The sequence below is a fragment of the Zonotrichia albicollis genome, chromosome 4, assembly GCF_047830755.1.
Source record: "Zonotrichia albicollis isolate bZonAlb1 chromosome 4, bZonAlb1.hap1, whole genome shotgun sequence".
Taxonomy (NCBI): Eukaryota; Metazoa; Chordata; class Aves; order Passeriformes; family Passerellidae; genus Zonotrichia; species Zonotrichia albicollis.
In genome coordinates this window covers 46841980-46858786 of record NC_133822.1, presented here as the reverse complement: position 1 = coordinate 46858786, position 16807 = coordinate 46841980, and the positions used below count along the sequence as shown (strand labels likewise).

General features: G+C 36.0%; 1 protein-coding gene across 1 annotated transcript in view; it reads left to right on the top strand.

The window, feature by feature from the left end:
* The window catches only part of ZDHHC17 (zDHHC palmitoyltransferase 17), a 65536-nt gene that overhangs the window by 35762 nt on the left and 12967 nt on the right, over positions 1 to 16807 (top strand). The window contains exons 6-11 of the mRNA XM_074539695.1: positions 133 to 197; positions 1470 to 1632; positions 6148 to 6273; positions 7518 to 7660; positions 9928 to 10030; positions 16430 to 16552. Coding sequence (XP_074395796.1) covers positions 133 to 197; positions 1470 to 1632; positions 6148 to 6273; positions 7518 to 7660; positions 9928 to 10030; positions 16430 to 16552 — 723 coding nt within the window. The remainder of the gene's footprint in view (positions 1 to 132; positions 198 to 1469; positions 1633 to 6147; positions 6274 to 7517; positions 7661 to 9927; positions 10031 to 16429; positions 16553 to 16807) is intronic.

The following is a 16807-nucleotide window of genomic DNA, read 5'->3' as shown; positions in this document are numbered from 1 at the left end:
TAAAAGCTTGCCAGTTTTTCTTCCAATTCAGATGATTAGTCTTAGAACACTGCTTCTCATTGAAAACATTGCATCTCCTGGATCTTCAGTATGCTTACTTACCAACTTTTTTTTCTTTTCTTTTTTTTTTAGGATGTAGATATGATGGATCAAAATGGAATGACACCTTTAATGTGGGCAGCTTACAGAACACATAGGTAATACAATCAGTTTTGACTTAGTGTTAATCAAGTGGCATATAGTAGTGACTGGCTTAGGGAGTTTTTTGGAAGTTTTTTTCCTTTTCTTTCCACAGTTGCCATTTTATCTTTCTTCATTTATGGTTATTGTGAATTTATCCCACTTGGTAGCTCAGCCCTACACAGCCAGTTCTTCACTCCTGCCAAGTGGGATGAGAAGGAGAATCAGGAGGGTAAAAATGAGAAAATTCATGTGTTGCAATAAAGACAGTTCAATAGATAAAGCAAAATAAGGAATTCATTTGTTACATCCCTTCAGTATGCAGAAGTTCAGCCATTTCCAGGTCACCAGGGCTCTGTCACCTGTAACAGTTGCTTGACAAGGCAGATGCTGTAACTCTGAAATGTCTTCTGCTTCCTACTTCTCTTCCCCAGCTTTATTGCTGAGCACATTGCCATGCAATACTGGATATCTCTTTGGTCAGTTGTCCCTGCTGTGTCCTCATCCAACAGTTGTGAACCCCCAGCCTGCTCACTGGTAGGGCAGCATGAGGAACAGCAAGGGCCTTGACCCTGTGTCAGCACTGCTCAGCAATAGCTAAAACATCCCTGTGTCTTCAATACTGCTTTGGTCACAAATCCAAAACACAGTAGGAGCTGCTGTGGAGAAGATTAATTTGATTTTAGCCAAACACAGTAAAATGACTTCTTCAGGAGAGAGGGTACTATGAAGAAGTGCTCAGTAATCCTTCCTGTGGTGATGACTGGAAAAAATGGATTAAAAATAACTCTTCTCCAAAGAACAAATGTTTGAATTCGATTCCTGTTTGGAAGGGCCTATCTCTATCTATTATTGGGAGGAACACAAACTAGCTCTTAGCAATACTTGCTATTGCCAACATTCACACCCTATTTTAGTTTCACCTTCTGGATTGTGAAGTGGAAACATAACATGTTTTGAATTTCATTGTTTAAGTATATAATCGAGTGCATATTTTTACAGGTCTGTTAGTAGTGTTAGATTCTGGTAAACACAAAACTAGAGCTGTAGAACAAATGTTTCTTGATATCCCAGAATGAGCTGTCTTAGGGAGATCCTTGAAAGTCAACAGAATAGCAGTTGGTTTTGGTGGGAAGAGATTCTGAGTCATTCATAATTGGCAGCAAAAAATGTCACTTTGCTATTATAGTGTACCTGATCAATGATCCTCATAGATATGGAATGCATCAACAATAAGTTGTGATGTATTTGAGTTCATCTGTAGCTCTAACAAGAATTTTCTTTTCTAGTGTGGATCCAACACGATTACTACTTACATTTAACGTTTCGGTTAATCTGGGAGACAAGTACCACAAAAACACAGCATTGCACTGGGCTGTGCTAGCAGGAAATACTACAGTCATTAGTCTTCTGTTAGAAGCTGGAGCTAATGTTGATGCTCAAAATATTAAGGTAAACATTTGGTCTGGTTTAATTGTAAGTGGTTTGAGGCAGAAATAACAGAGACTATGATAAATCTCAAGAATTGGTGGGTATTGTTGGGATTATTGTGGGTATAGTGGGATCATGAAAACAGAGCAAAAGCAATGCCACTAATTTGTCATTTGGCAAATTTTTTCCTAAGAGTGATGCATAGCCACTAGATTTGCACCATGAAAGATGCTCAAGGAAGTTATTTAACAATGATTATGTGTAAATATAGGGCATTGGGATGTGCGATTAGATTGCATGTGAAGACTGGTGTATTTGGATGCAAAATTGGAAACCTGACCAAATATGTTCTAGTGAAATTTTGGGGTGACTGTTTGTTGGAATGAGGTGTGAGACATCTCAATCCTGTCCAGGGAGCTGACAAATGCTCTAGTCAGTCTCCCGGAGCCAGTAAGCAAATTGGAGGCCTGAAAATGCTGATAAGAGTCAAATAAGCAAATAGGCTCTTTTTATGCATGTGAACTTAGCTTGCCTGATTACCAGAATTCCTTAACTATGAATCTAGATTCTGTACTAGCAGAGTCATCTCCAGCATATGTTAGACCAGCAAAACAGCTCTTAGAATTTCTGCCACAGACTTGGAGCTTCTCCAGCCTTGGAAGGTGTGCCTTTGGAATGTGGTTTTGTCCATTACTTCCAGATACTCTGTATATCAAATTAGATGCATTTTGCTACCCAAGCTGTTTCATCTGTGGTGTCAAAGAAGAAATCACTTGTAGAAAAAGAATTCTCTACTTAGTTTCTCTTCAAATATTTGTATTTTCCACTCAAAGAGTGTTGTGCTTGAAAACACAGCTGTAACTTAATTTAATTTATTTGTCTTTTCGCCATTTTTCCTACTGATGGCTGGGGCCTCTTTTGCTTAGCCACAAGTGATAGAAATATATATATATGTAAAAAAAGTACACATCAATTATCTTGGAGAGCATGCAATAGCCTTTCTAAGGGAGCAGCCAAATTTTGCTGGCAGCTTTTTAGGTACTACATCCATTTCAGAATATCAGAAATGCTCATAATCATGAATGAAAACTCATTACAAGGAATCACTTGTATACATGTTTAAAACAAATAATCTAACCTCTTGTATGGACTGAGGTGAAGCTACATTAATTATTCCTGGTCTGTAAGGTCAGTTGTGTGAATGATTCTAGTCTCACTTCTGGTGTTGAAAAGCTATTTTCCTATGCCACCTATGGTAAAAAATTAAGGTATTTTTGTGGGAAAAAAATCAGTATGTCAAACCTTACTTGTCTTGGCAGACTGATTAGTGTGACAAGAGTTCTAAAGTTGTCACTGTACCTACATTTCTGGACTTTTATAAAATCTGTAACAAAAATTTCTGTGTTTGGCTATATGAAAAAGTATATGCTAGCCTGAAGTAGTTAATGGTCTTGCCTTCTTTATTGACAGACAGCAGCAGTCAGTAGAAAAATAGGTTTTTGAACCTGCTGGATCATGATACTTTTCTAGTCATGCCAGAAGATATGTGTCTGGTTTCACTGACCACTGCCTATCTTCTGCAGTGAAATCTAGGTTTCTTGCATGCCTTCCCAGGTTTTTGGGATCTTCAGAGGATCAAAATCATTTGAGCAATGGCAGTTTTGCCATCCAGCCAGTGACTGTACTGGATGCTGATTTAGGTGGTAGTAAATATATAGGAAATACAAACATTTGGTTGATTCTTAAAGGCCAATAGAAACTCAGTTTGCTGCCCCTCCTTTGACTGTTCAGCAAAAGTGTTCTTTGAGCCAAAAACTGGTTAAGTGTTTGGCTCATGTTGCCTCAGAAATAAAAGGAATTGTGAAAGGCTTCTTTCTGATGCAGTCAGTTCCAGATTCCTGCAGCACTCTTTAGTGAATTCCTTTTCTCAGATAGCCCATGGAATTGACCAAGAATGGTGGTGAGACAGCTGATATTACAGAAATGCATTGGCTGAAAGTTGTTCATCTTCTTCAAATGATGACACAACTGAAATATTAGATGTGACCTTTGACTTTATTGTTATCAGCTCTAGTCAGTCTGTGCTAGAAAGGCACATGCTGCTGGCTGCCTAGGCTTGGAACAAACTGGGACCAGTCATCTCTGCAAGGTGTTCTTTACTTTGCACGACAGTTTGTGAAGTATTTGAACGGCAGCACTCTTATCCTAGAGCAAAACTTGATACAAGCAGTGACTTAGTCCTGTTTTGTTATTTACTCTCTTTTTATTAAGCTGTACATGAAATTAATATTTTCTGTTTGGTAGTAAGATACGTATTTCATTTTTGAGAACTAATGTTAGAGTTGGAAGCTGTATTTCAGTAATCAAAATAGAGTGGATTTTTTGTTTGGTTGATTTTTTTCTTAAGGAAGTTTTCTTGCCAGATCAGTAGGCAGGTTGGGCAGATGAGAATAGGATTTCCCAGGGAGCCAGGTTATCACTGGGGACTTGGAGAAAACTTGTAAATTTTATTTAAGTATGAGCAGAAACTCCTTTTATTAGTAGAGACATATAGACCTAAAAGAGCTCTTATGGTCTAAGAAAGATTTCCTTTTTTTTTAATCTATAAGTGAATCATTTATTGAACTTTAAATGTAGTTTCTTGATTATGCAGTGTATCTTAGGCTTGTCCATGGAAGTATGCATGTACAGTTCCCTATTGTAATGACTCTTCAGATTATTTTTTCTATGTAAATACTTTAAATATGTATTACTGAAGCCTTATTGCTTGCTGACAATTTTAAGTATGTTACGAGATTAAGTTCCCCAATACATTTTTTTTTAAAAATTTTTAAGGAAGTGAGCCATCAACTACTCCTATAAAGACAAGAGAATATCAAAATGGCCAGATGATGAGAGGCATAGTCAAAGACTTCTTTAAAGCTCCGTCAATTTTTTTATCTAGGCAGTTCCTAGGTGTCTCATGGCCCTCTAGTGGAAGGGATGCTCAGCTGGACCCCAAGACAACTTCAGGATTTACTTGGGAGATCAACTCCCAGAGGGGATTGCTTGTCCACAGGTAATTTTTATAGTCTGGATATATAAGGTGATACTAAAACAACAGCATCTCTGGAGTTTCCTAGATATTAGCAATTCAAGGTGCTATTAAACCTGTGATAAAACAGGCACCAGTAGTTTGATTTCAGGCATTTCTGTTGAGACTGGAGTTCATTTAATCTGTTTTTTTAAACATCTGGCTAAATAACTTTGAAGCCAAGTCAGAAGGTTGTTCTTTTTTAACTGATTTTTCTAGTTAAACCTCTCACACAAAAGGTGTGAAAGGTGTTAAGTAGCGAAAAGCTTCACCTCATAATTTATATTCTATGTTATTTACTCTCTTAAAGATTTGGAGCAAGATTTCAAAGGCAGAGATGACATTTAAGTACTCAGTTCCCGTTGTCTTTCTATGGGACATAGGTAGCTAACTGCAGTTTTTAATCTTTGAAATCACTTCTGTCTATAGTAATTATTGCCCTTTCTGGGTAGTTTCAGTTTCTAGTACCTGTCTCACTTTTTTTTTAGGAGGGGGCCGAGCGATGGAGGATTCAGCCATTTTTCAAGCCTCCATGAATGATTTGTTTAGGAGGGGAGTTAACTCCAGTAGAAGAGAGGAAGAGTCAAATGCAAAACTGAAGCTGGAGGTACCTGCAATTGGTTGTCTCTTGCCTCCTCTATAATTTTAGACCAAGTCAATAACTTTTTCATTTATCTCTCTTCCTAAGTGTTTAAAAAATCAAGTCAGTTTAGTAAGCACCTTTGGTCCCTGTATCTTTCACTCTGTGTTTCTCTTTTGCTGCATCTGTTAGTCCTTTCTGAAATTACAGAAATAAAAACATGAGCCATTGCTGGCTTAGCACCCAAAATACATGAAACACAAGCTCAGAGTAAAAGCTCAGAATTTTGAAATAAGTTGGATGTGAACACTCAGTTTATTCTTTTACGTTTTCTTCCTAGGACTTTCATAACTGAAATAAACTTAAGAACATTAGGCTGGTGGAAAAAAAATATCCCAGAAGCATTCCATAATACTAGTAACTTCAGTCTGCCAAAAAGCAGAAGTCAGGCTTTAGACTTGGGAGAGTTTCCATGATCCAGTGGGTCACAAGTTCTTATTCTTTGCTTGATTTCTGCTGCCTGTCAATAGCTGAGGGGGAAGCACAGTCCTTGCTTTACAGACTAGTAGACTGTGTGTAGAATAGTGGAACATAGATTTGTTCTATGCCAAAGGCAACAATTATTACTGTCAGGACATACATCTCATCAGAATCATACATTCAATATGCTACTTGTGCACACTTGTATAGTTACAAGAGAGTGAAAAACAAAAAGGAATGAATTATGATTGGTGTCAAGTAAGCTGCAGAGCAAAAAGTATGCCAGAATGTAGCTAAATGGCTTTGAAATGTGTTAATTTTAACAGCCAATCTTCTGTTTCAAAAGTTCTGCAAATGCATTTTATTTTAAATTGGATGTTTCCCACATTTTTACTTCTGACAGGGCGAATCACCACTTGATCTTGCAAAACAAAGGAAGAACGTTTGGATGATCAATCATCTACAAGAAGCAAGGCAGGCAAAGGGCTATGATAGTCCATCCTTCCTGAGAAAACTAAAAGCCGATAAGGTAAGTAGTAGCATAACACTTTGTAAATCAATCTTATGGCTGCTCTTGGTTTGGGGACCTCTGTGTTTGTTTAAAAGAAGTTCAGGACTGTGGTTTCCCCACATTTCAGCTTTAAGGAATGTCTTCTTATTATGACTAAAGTCATAATAAGGGAAAAGGGAAAAAAAGTGCTTTATTTAGGGCAGGAGGAAATAAAACCCTAAGCTTCTATACACTTACTTTTAGTTTTTGTGGTAGCTAAAAGAAAGTGTTAGGAAAGTATTGTGTGGTCATGTTAGCCAAGACATTCCAAAACTGATTCTCAGGTAGCTGAGGAAAAAAGCATTTTGGGTATCCTGAACTCTGATCTCCTTTCTAGTTATGTATTGTTTATTGTTATTGTGTTGAATGAAAGAAGCAGTCAGTCTCAGCAGTATAAACTAATACATGAATCACTAATGTGGAGGCCTTTTGCTTCTCAGAGCATTGTTTAATACTGCAGATAGGAAGAGGCCATAAATGAGGGTGTAAGGGTTAGCATACTGCTCTAGCATGAAGGACTCTCTTTCTACATATTGTTTGATAATTTAAAGAGAGTTAATGTTTTCTTCTTAGTATCCATCAACATTTAGGCAGAGTGTTGGACTGGATATTAAGTGTTGCTACCACTGATATGATTTTTTAAAATAAAGATACATTGCATCAAGATGCTGAAAGTACTGCTACAGTCTGGGCTTTAACCCTGTGGTACTGTAACACTGCTGTGATTATTGACCTGAAGTGGTTTGTATATTTCATTGTCACTGTACTTTAATTATTTGGAAAGAGTTCAGTGGTTTCATCAGGAGTCGTATCCACACAGTGTAAGACAAAAAAGGTCATATCTTTATTAATAGATGCTTCAGTATGGCTTAAAAACTGCAGTTACACGAGTAATAAAAATTTACTGACATTGTCATGTGCTGTGTGGCAGTTCATACACATACGGATTTGTTAAAAAGAGTTAATGTTGCTTGATTCTGGATTAGTAGCAAAGTCTCTAGAAGACACTTCTAAAACAAAGTTATCAATTTGTAATATGACTTTAGGAAGGTTTATTTTCTTTGCAAATTCATTGGAGATGTGTAAAAACAAGAAATGGGGAAAATTTGTGAAGATTTATCCCCCTGAATTTTCTTGAAAATTTAAGTTTTTATGACTGTCGTGTTTATTATACAATCTGTTCCTGAAAACAGAGTTACTCACTGGTGTTTGTTTCTCTATAGGAATTCCGTCAGAAGGTGATGCTGGGAACTCCTTTCCTAGTTATTTGGCTGGTTGGGTTTATAGCAGACCTAGACATTGATTCTTGGCTCATTAAAGGGCTGATGTATGGTGGCGTTTGGGCTATGGTACAGTTTCTTTCAAAGTAAGTGTTTTACTGGGACGCTGTCTATTTAGTGTGCATGTAAGAAGTATTTTGCTGACATCTTTATTGGATAGATAACCTTCAATTTCCATTTGTTGGAATTGGTCTTTATTTCTGCAAAAGATCTTGTGCAGCTATAGCTCCTGTAATGCTCTGTTGTCTTGTGAGACCTGGAATTATCTTGGGTGAATACTGCTGAGCTAACAGAAGCTAACAGCAGAACAGAAATTCAGTCATTATCCAGAGGAGGGTGCTGATTGTCTGTCTACAAAGAGTTATCAGCATGAATGTTGCAGAAAGGAAGCAATGGAAAAGTTACTATAAAGTAATAAAGTCAATGCGCAAGTGTACTATTAAAACTGTTTTCTGTCAATAATTTAAATGCACAAAAGCATCTAAAGATATTTATAGAGAGAAATTAAGTTAGAATCAGATTTTGAAGCTTTTGTTGTTGTGGAAATAAGTGACTAAAGAAAGAGACTGCTTTCTTATAGTGTTTTTTGTACATCTTGTTACCTGATCATAAATACTTTTAGTTGTATTTATGATTACTTCAAATGTCTGTAAATGTACCTACAAATACACACACACACGTGTAGTATACTCCAGTGGATTTTCAAGAGCTGTAGACTGCCTCATCTCTACTTTGCTTTTCATCATCATGTGCTGCCAACATAGGAGTACTTGTTGTATCCCCATACTTAGCAGCTTTCTGCTTTTCTGGGGTTGGATTTCATGTTTGTTTAGAACCATTTGCTTCTCATTTCTTTCTGTATCAAGAGGAAAATATATCTGCTCCTTAAACCAAGTTCAGAAGGTTTTAGTGAACTTAGTAGACTGGGAGGGAAGTGGAAGGTTATCCAGCATTTGCAGGATCTTGGAGATGATTTGTTTGGTCTTTTTGTCACCTCTGAGGCTTTGCAATTTGCTGGCCTCCTCCCACAAAAAACCGTATTTCTCATTTGTCAAATTCTCAGGTGTGCCTCCTACAGAAGGAAGGACAAGATTTCTTCCAATCTCTCAGGATCTGTGTTTTGTCAAGTTTTATATTTTTGGCCTAACTGACATGAGGTCAAGATTAACATTTTTATTTTCTCTTATCTGTTGTTTAATATTTAGTATAAATAATTTCAAAAATGTTTTACACAAAGCCCAGGTTTGAATTAAACTTGTGCTGGTTTTGTAATAGTGTTTTCTTCCCCTGTAGAATTTTAGGTAATCTGCTTAGCTGTATTTTCCTCCCTACTTTCACACACACAAAAATGCACAGAAGTCACTAATGGAAAGAGTAGTGCAGAGTAACTACTGTGTGGCCAAATCTATATTCACCTATTATTCATCAAATTAGCTCATGTTGCTTACAGGGTTTTCTCCTAAGACCTAAGGAACTTCCACTAGAGAAAAGAGAGGTACTGTAAGGGAGTAAAGAAGTGAAATGGAAACTACTCCCTGCACACATTTGTCTGTGGCAGCCCTGAGGGAATCACCAGCACAAAAAGCAAAATGGATCAATAGCAGATGTTTAGGCAGATAATGCAGAAATTTTATTTCAGGGAGGTTAGTTGTTTAGAGTGTTGTTTTCCATAGGTTTTGTAGCAATTTCTTCTTGAATATGGAGTAGCCTAGTTATTCACCTAGTTTATCTCACTGTGTGCAACTTTATTCAGACAAGTCTTTAAAATGCAAAAGTGTAAGAAAGTGAAAGTTGTTCTGATTGCCTAATTTTTTTTTAATTAATCTAGCAGCATTTTATCTTAGAATTTGGCAAATATAGTGATATATGGGAAATTAATTAGTCTGGATTTTTTTTTCAACTTTATATTGGCAACTGTAGCAGAAGCAAAATATTGAATTATCTGAAATATTTCAAGTATATAGGCTGATAACACCAAAGTCTCTTAAGCTTGTTTTCTTAAGGACATGATTTTCATGTGCAGTTTTCATTGTATGAGTTTTCAAAATGTCTTTACACTGAAATCTCAAAACTTACTGCAGTTTGCAACGCTGTCCATGTTGCTAAAATCTCACAGCTTCCTTACTGCTTGCACAGTGTGGTTTTAGCATCAGTATTTACTCATTCTGCCTATCTTGGCAGGTTGAAAAAAGGAATTTCTCATGAACCTTGAACAGACAAGTGAGGAAAATGTATGTATGGCATATTGTGCAAAATCCCATATTTTAACAGGAGATGTTTCCCTGAAGCAGTAGTTCAGGATTTACATTTTATGAATCAAAACTTACCATGTGACATTGTTCCTACATTACAGGTCATTCTTTGATCACTCCATGCACAGTGCACTGCCTCTTGGAATATATTTGGCAACAAAATTCTGGATGTATGTGACGTGGTTCTTCTGGTTTTGGAATGATATCCTTTTTAGTGTACAGTAGTATTTTATTCATGTTCATAGTATGAGGAATTACACAACTATATCCTATATATAACACTAAGTAAACTAATAATAATTATAAAAAGGGAATTACCACTAAACATCGCTTTCTATATTAATGTTAATTAATTTATTGCTTTAGAAATGTGCATGCTCTTGCTGTTCTTTGGTAAGTAAAAGATTTTCCTCAAAACTTGCTTACAGTACTCGGCAGAATTTCCTTTACCGATTTTCTATGTGGAGGAAATGTTAGCAACTTTGTAAAATATTCTCTGGCTGTGAGGGGACACAATGTAATTGACTGCATTTTTTAGACACTATTCTGAAAACAGCAGGCTGGTTCTATCAAGTCTAGTGGAATTGGTTTCACAGTTACAGCTTCTGAAAGATTTTGGAAATTCCATTTTGTGCAAACTTTAGATGCATTTGATAACTATATTTATAGTTATGTTGAAAATATGTGTATTAACAATACTAGATTATAGAGATTCAGCATACTGCCTTATTTTTGTGGTTTTGATTGTCTGTCTAGATATGAATTTCCCTTACTCATGGAGGTAGAAACTGAGTCAGAGTTCAGTGGGGAATGTTAGTTTTCCATGTCAATTAAATAGATTCAAACTTTTAAACAACTTTCTTGGGTTCTGTAATTTCAGTAGCCAAGAAAACAAAGTAGAGATTTGATGTTTAACATAGTTCTTGAAGATGTAATTGTGGGATTTTTACCCTGAAGCTCATATTTCATTCATATATCTATCAACTTGCTTAGATTTTTATTTCTGTAATTCGTTCTGATTAAATAGCTTGAAGTTTGTCACTTTTTTTTTTTGCAGAGAATAATCTTAATTGTTCACTAGAACTGTAGGCGATTACCCTAATAAAAACTGACTTCAGAATGTCAGTAAAATAGTGTCCTACTTCTGTCCCAAGTTGGTGTCTCACAACCACCAACAGTATAGAGAAGTTGTGGTCTAAGACCTTCAGTTACTAATTACTTTCATTAGAGCTGACACAATTCTCTGACAAGCAGTTTTAGAGACCAAGTGCTTGAGGCCATCTTTCTTTAATTGGTGATTTTTAATTGGAAGTCTTTGTAATAAGATTCCAAATTCATTCTTCTTCTGGAAAGTAGCCCTGTAACTTTATTGCAAAAAAGAAATTGCACGCCTCCTCTGTTTTTATAACATGAGGCATAGCATTGTGTTTGGATAAAGAATTCCTGTATTTTTACAGCTTTATATGATTGCTTACAGCAGACTAGAGTACTACTTTACACTTTGTTCTGTACAAGTGATACAACCTGTCCTAGTAGTTTTCACAAATTCTGACTGTTTTTTGCTTGAGGAAGAGAAATTATAACCTTAAACAACTATCAGGACTTGCCTTACTAGAACTTTACATTATAAATAACATAAAGATCTTAATTGCTGCAAGTGCAACTTTAATGTTCAAGTATTTAAAGATCATCAATTCTTGTGTGTTTAATCCTAATATGACAGAAAAGGTCAGGTGATGCAATGTATCATAAAGAAAAGCAAGGATTAGCAGTGCATTTTCTTGAATTTTAGTGTGGTCACATGAAAAATAGATCTCTAAATTCTAAGGTTTAATCATGTGTCTTTCAAAAAACCAGTATTGAAAATGTACTGAATGTTTTGTAAATGTTTCAATTCTTTTGGATTTTTCTCAGCAGCTTCTGAGTTTGGTGTATTTGATAAAGTAGAAATCCTATTCTTGCAGGGAATGAGGAATATAATCTGTGTATTTTTGAGTCTATATATGAGTTTATGGTCCTGTGCCTCCCTGCCACTGTTTTGCTGCATCCTTGTAACTATATTTTGTTTGTAACAAAGGATACTTATGTCTTGCCCCATTAGTGTATTCTAGTTTTCTAGAGTTTGCAGAGTAGGAGCAAAAATGCCCTCAAAAATCCTACACACTAAGTTGCTTTTTTAATTTAGTTTTATTTGTAAAAGAAAAAAACTTATTGAAAATTACACTTTTAATAATGTGAGACTAGAATTTCACTTTTTTTTTTCTTTTTCATTAGTATTTATAGGTATAACATTCTCTTGTGTCCTGTAAATGCCCTGCCAAGATTATACCTCAGTTGTTCATACAGTCTTTCCAGTTGCAGCTGAACAAATACCGCTCATTATGTCAAAAGGTTCTTACACTTCTCTGTTTTTCTAAAATGTCAGAGTTTACTGTAACCCAAACTATTCACAGTTTTTTTTTCTCTTCTGTTTGCATTTGGTGCAAATGGGAGTGTGCAGTTTTAAGTAAGCAAGCTTTTATGGCTGTCGCATCCTTTCTGCAATGCTGAGATTTTGAGATTATGTAGGGCAATTTGTGTTTTTCAAAATAATTTATCATTGACTAACGCTGTATTGATTATCTTATTTCACATATACTTCACCAATTGCTGGGGTCTAGGTTAAAGGAAACAAACATTGCACACATTTTCAATTAGTGATTATTTTAAAAATGGGTGTTAGAGAATTCTTTATGATTTTCATTCTTTCACAAAGCTGATACAATTGTATAGGATTTAAAAAACTGTAACAAGCTAATTGGTACAGTTAAGCATTTTAAAAAAATTTATTACCAAAATTAGTTTCAGGAAAAGAGCAAAAAGTCTTCATGCAGAAGAAAACAAGTCAGCAGCTGTTTTTCTACAGGAACTAAAGACCCCAAAAATCCAGACTCTGGGCCCAGCTGTCCAGAGCTTCTGTTCCCATGTCTAAATACTTTTTCTAAAGTTAAAGAAAAAAGTTTTTAAAAAAATCCAGTGTTGGAGGAGATAGGCTGACTGAAATAATTTGTAAGCTAAGGGATTCTTTTATGTCAGATAGAAATGGAGTTAAAAGGCTTTTGCAGAGCTTCAGTTAATTACAAACTGATTTTGTCTAATAAATGTCTAGTGAAATGAGGCTCCTCATGTAGCTAGCTGCTGTTACCTGTCTGGACTCTTAGATCCAGATGTACAGCTGTTATGAATTGGGGATTTGGAGCATCTTTCTAATAAGGAAGGGCTGAGGGAGTTGGACCTGTTGAGACTCAAAAAGACATGTCTGAGAGACATTAGTCATCAATGTCTATAAGAATCTAAAGAGAGAGTGTCAGAGGATGTTTCCAGGCTTTTCCTAATTGTGCTAAGCAGTAGGACAAGAGGCAATGGGCAGAAACTGATGCACAGGAAGTTCGACCTGAATATGAAAAGGAGCTTCTTTACCATGAAGGTGAGCATGCAAAGGAACAGATTGCCCAGAGAGGTTCTGGAGTCTCTCCTCAGTGTTCCAGAACAGTCTGGACACAATCCTGTGCTGTGTGCTCTGGTGTCACCTTGCTTGAGCAGGAAGGTTGGACCAGATGACCCACTGTGGTTCTCCAGCCCGGAAGAGACCCATTCTGTGATGCTGTGATTCTGTGAATTGGCAGGTTTATTAGCATATATTTGATCTCTGACACCTTACACTGGCTGCAGATTTTTCTGTGCAGGAGAAAAGGATTTTTGGCTAGTAAAAGGGCATATCTGGGTCTATAATGTACATTTTGGCTTCCTGATAGCAGGAAGCTGCATGTATTTGGGGCCTTTTAAATAGACTACAGTTCACAATGAAAAATTAACTTAACCCATGTTTACCTGACTTAGTGGATTGGGGGTGCTTGTTTTGTTTAAATTTTCTTTTTAATGAGATGATACTTTTCATTCCAATTCCTGCAATGATTTTCAGCATCTTGTACTTGTTCCAATAATTAAAGAATATTGATCAGGACTAAAAGTAGGAAGTGTTTTGTGAGTGTTTCTGCTTTGTCTCTCAATGAAAACTGGGGAAACTGCATAAAAGAGGAGCAAATTGGTGCTAAGGCAGGAGTTGTGAATGCCTGGTACATTATGCATTTTGCAGCCTTTAATAATACAGTAATGTGCCTTTTCCTTGTGTAGCTGTAAATGAGGATGTTAACACAAAATGAGACACTCTCCCTAGAGAACCAATTCCCTACTCTACTCTGAAGCTATTGCAAACCTACAAGAATTTTTTACATGTGCAGAGTTTTGAGAGATGTCTATGATGCAAGTTGCTAAGATCTCTTTCAAAGTAGACTTCAGAAGGAAGTTCAGTATGATTTTAGATACCTCTAGTGTGGGCATCTGTACTGAAGTTTAAACACTCTTCATAGCCAGTGACAAAAAATGGCCACTTGTAAGGCTCTGCTTCTCTTATATTATTTAAATATCTTGATGCTGAAGATAGATTGGACATGGCTTTTTTCCTTCCTGATGTCTGTGAAGGCATAGTGAGTGATTTAAAGTGGGTGAGATGAATCCTACACCTGAAGTTGTTTACCTACATCACATGCTGGAAATACCCTGAAGAAAACTTCTAAATTATCATGTAGTTTCCCAGCTGCAGCAGAGAAATCCCTTATCTGCCACAATTTGCATTGTCAGCATTGTTCTCATCTGACACCACCTGATAAAAAGACAGGGAATACAGGTTCTGGGGGGTATCTCTTATGTTCTCTCTGTATTTGAGGGAGTAAAATGGGGGAGAAGTCCATTGAGACAATGGACTCTGCAGCTTTGTTACAGGTTATCCAAATGTAAGTTAGCAGAAAAACAATTGCAAAGCATTAAGGTTATAAAAACCCTCTTAGTCTTTTCTCACATCTTCTTTAAAAGTCTAGACATGACGTAAGATATTTAGAAATGGGTCATAAAATTGGTTCCAGTTGTACCTTCATTGTTTGTAATGGTTGTCTCATTAAGGTACATTTAATGGAAAATCAGTTTTCACTGTTATAAAAAACCCAGCAATTATTTTAGTATTCTCAAAAAAATGTAACCTCTCTCTAGCTAAGCAGTTCAGTTGCACCAGCTTATTCCTGGCAGCAGGTAGCTTTAGAAAAAAATAGGAAGTTGGATTGTGTAAATTTTGACGTCAGAGCTTTTAATCTCAAATGTATAAAATAGAACTGTGAATGTTTAGGTTATAGTATAGCTGATGTTTTTCCCCCCATTATAAATTTGCAGGAAACATCTTGTTACTGGAAAGATTAATTGCCTTTAGTAAGCTGATACTAACATTCTACTATATATGATACTTTATTAAAATTTTAATTTAATTTGCCAGTATTTTTAATTAGAAATTCACAGCCAATTCCTTGCCCCAACCAGAGGAAGACAAAAATGATTTGTGATACACTTCACATGAACAATGAGACTTCCTTAGCATTACGGAAGTCAAAAAGAGGCCTACTTTATTTGTTTGCATTTCTGGGTTCTTTTGCATCGCAAGCTGTTTATTAGATCTGAATGTATCTAAGTTCCTTAAAATGCAGTGTAATTTGGGTGTGAACTGTTTTCTGCCTGAGTAGTAAGTGTCCCTTTTGTTTGGATAATGCTGTAGAGGCTTCTGCGCCACAGATTTGTCAAGTAGGGCATCTTTTGGCAGTTGTAAGTGGCAGTGACAGCAGGTGTCTTCATTCAGTTTTGTCAAGTCTTTTGTAGGTTTATGAGAATAAATAATTTTCCTTTTGTGGAATAGAAACATCTGAAGTATTTGCTTTTTCAACATCACTGCTAAAAATGTTTTAATTCTCTGAAGAAATGTCAAGTGCTGTAAGACTAGCATGTCTACATGACAAGACATTGAATGCAGGAAATGTATTTTAAAACAAATGGCTATTTTCTGTCTTTATGGTAACTGATTTTATAAACACTTCTAGAGAATAATAAATCCTGTGGTTTTTAAGTATTAGACATACTAGTATGTTAAAAATAACTTCCAGTGATGCAAAATATGTGTATTGCCTTATTACAGGACCAGGTTTCAGACACTACCTTTCTTGGAGATAAGGGGTGTTGGGACATGATTGCCGTGCAACAGTGGCCATTGCAGCAAAATTCCTTCTACGGCCAGAAACAGCCTGTCCTGTGATATCATAGGAATGTCAAGCCAGTGAAGACATAGGCAGTCAAATGTCTGGTTTATAAATAGAGCTCCAAAATGTTTATTCTGAAAACAGGAAATAGTTATTGAGAAGATAAATTTCATGGGATTTAATTTAATTAAAAGGGAAAACAGTTACAAAAACTGAACTATCGTTGTTCATCCTTTAGAATGATAAATGCTTTAGAAATACCTTATGAAACCGACCATTCTGAAAAGTAAGTTTTGAAGGCCAAGCAATGGCAAATGCTGAGTACCAAGCTCGTTCTTACAGCAATGCTGAATTTTGTTAATTCTGAAGACAGTGACTCAAGGGCATTAGTAAAATTTAAATTTAGTTAAATTTTGTTTCAGAATTATCAGTGAGAATGTTGAAGAGGAAATTCGGTTTTACATTTGAGATTCCTTGACTGTAAACACATCTCAATTTTTTCTTTATACATCTTCCGTTCCTTGCTAATAGCGTTGCACTTTTCTACAATTTTGGAAAATCCTGGAAATCTGATCCAGGAATCATCAAAGCCACGGAAGAACAAAAGAAAAAGGTAAAGCCAAGAGATATGAACTTGTTCTTCAACAGCCTTCCACCAGCTGATCAGAGTATTTAGTTTACTATTCAGTACATTGCATTTCAGTAAGTTGTATAAAAAAAGTTAAAATGTTGAAAAGTCTTCCAGATTTATTTTTTAACATATGGAATGCATTTCAAGTCTTAACTGGTGCAAGATTGTATATTAGTCATTTTGAGTAGCAAAATAAAATTGTAACTTGAATTTTCAATATTAAAAGTTTGAAAAGCA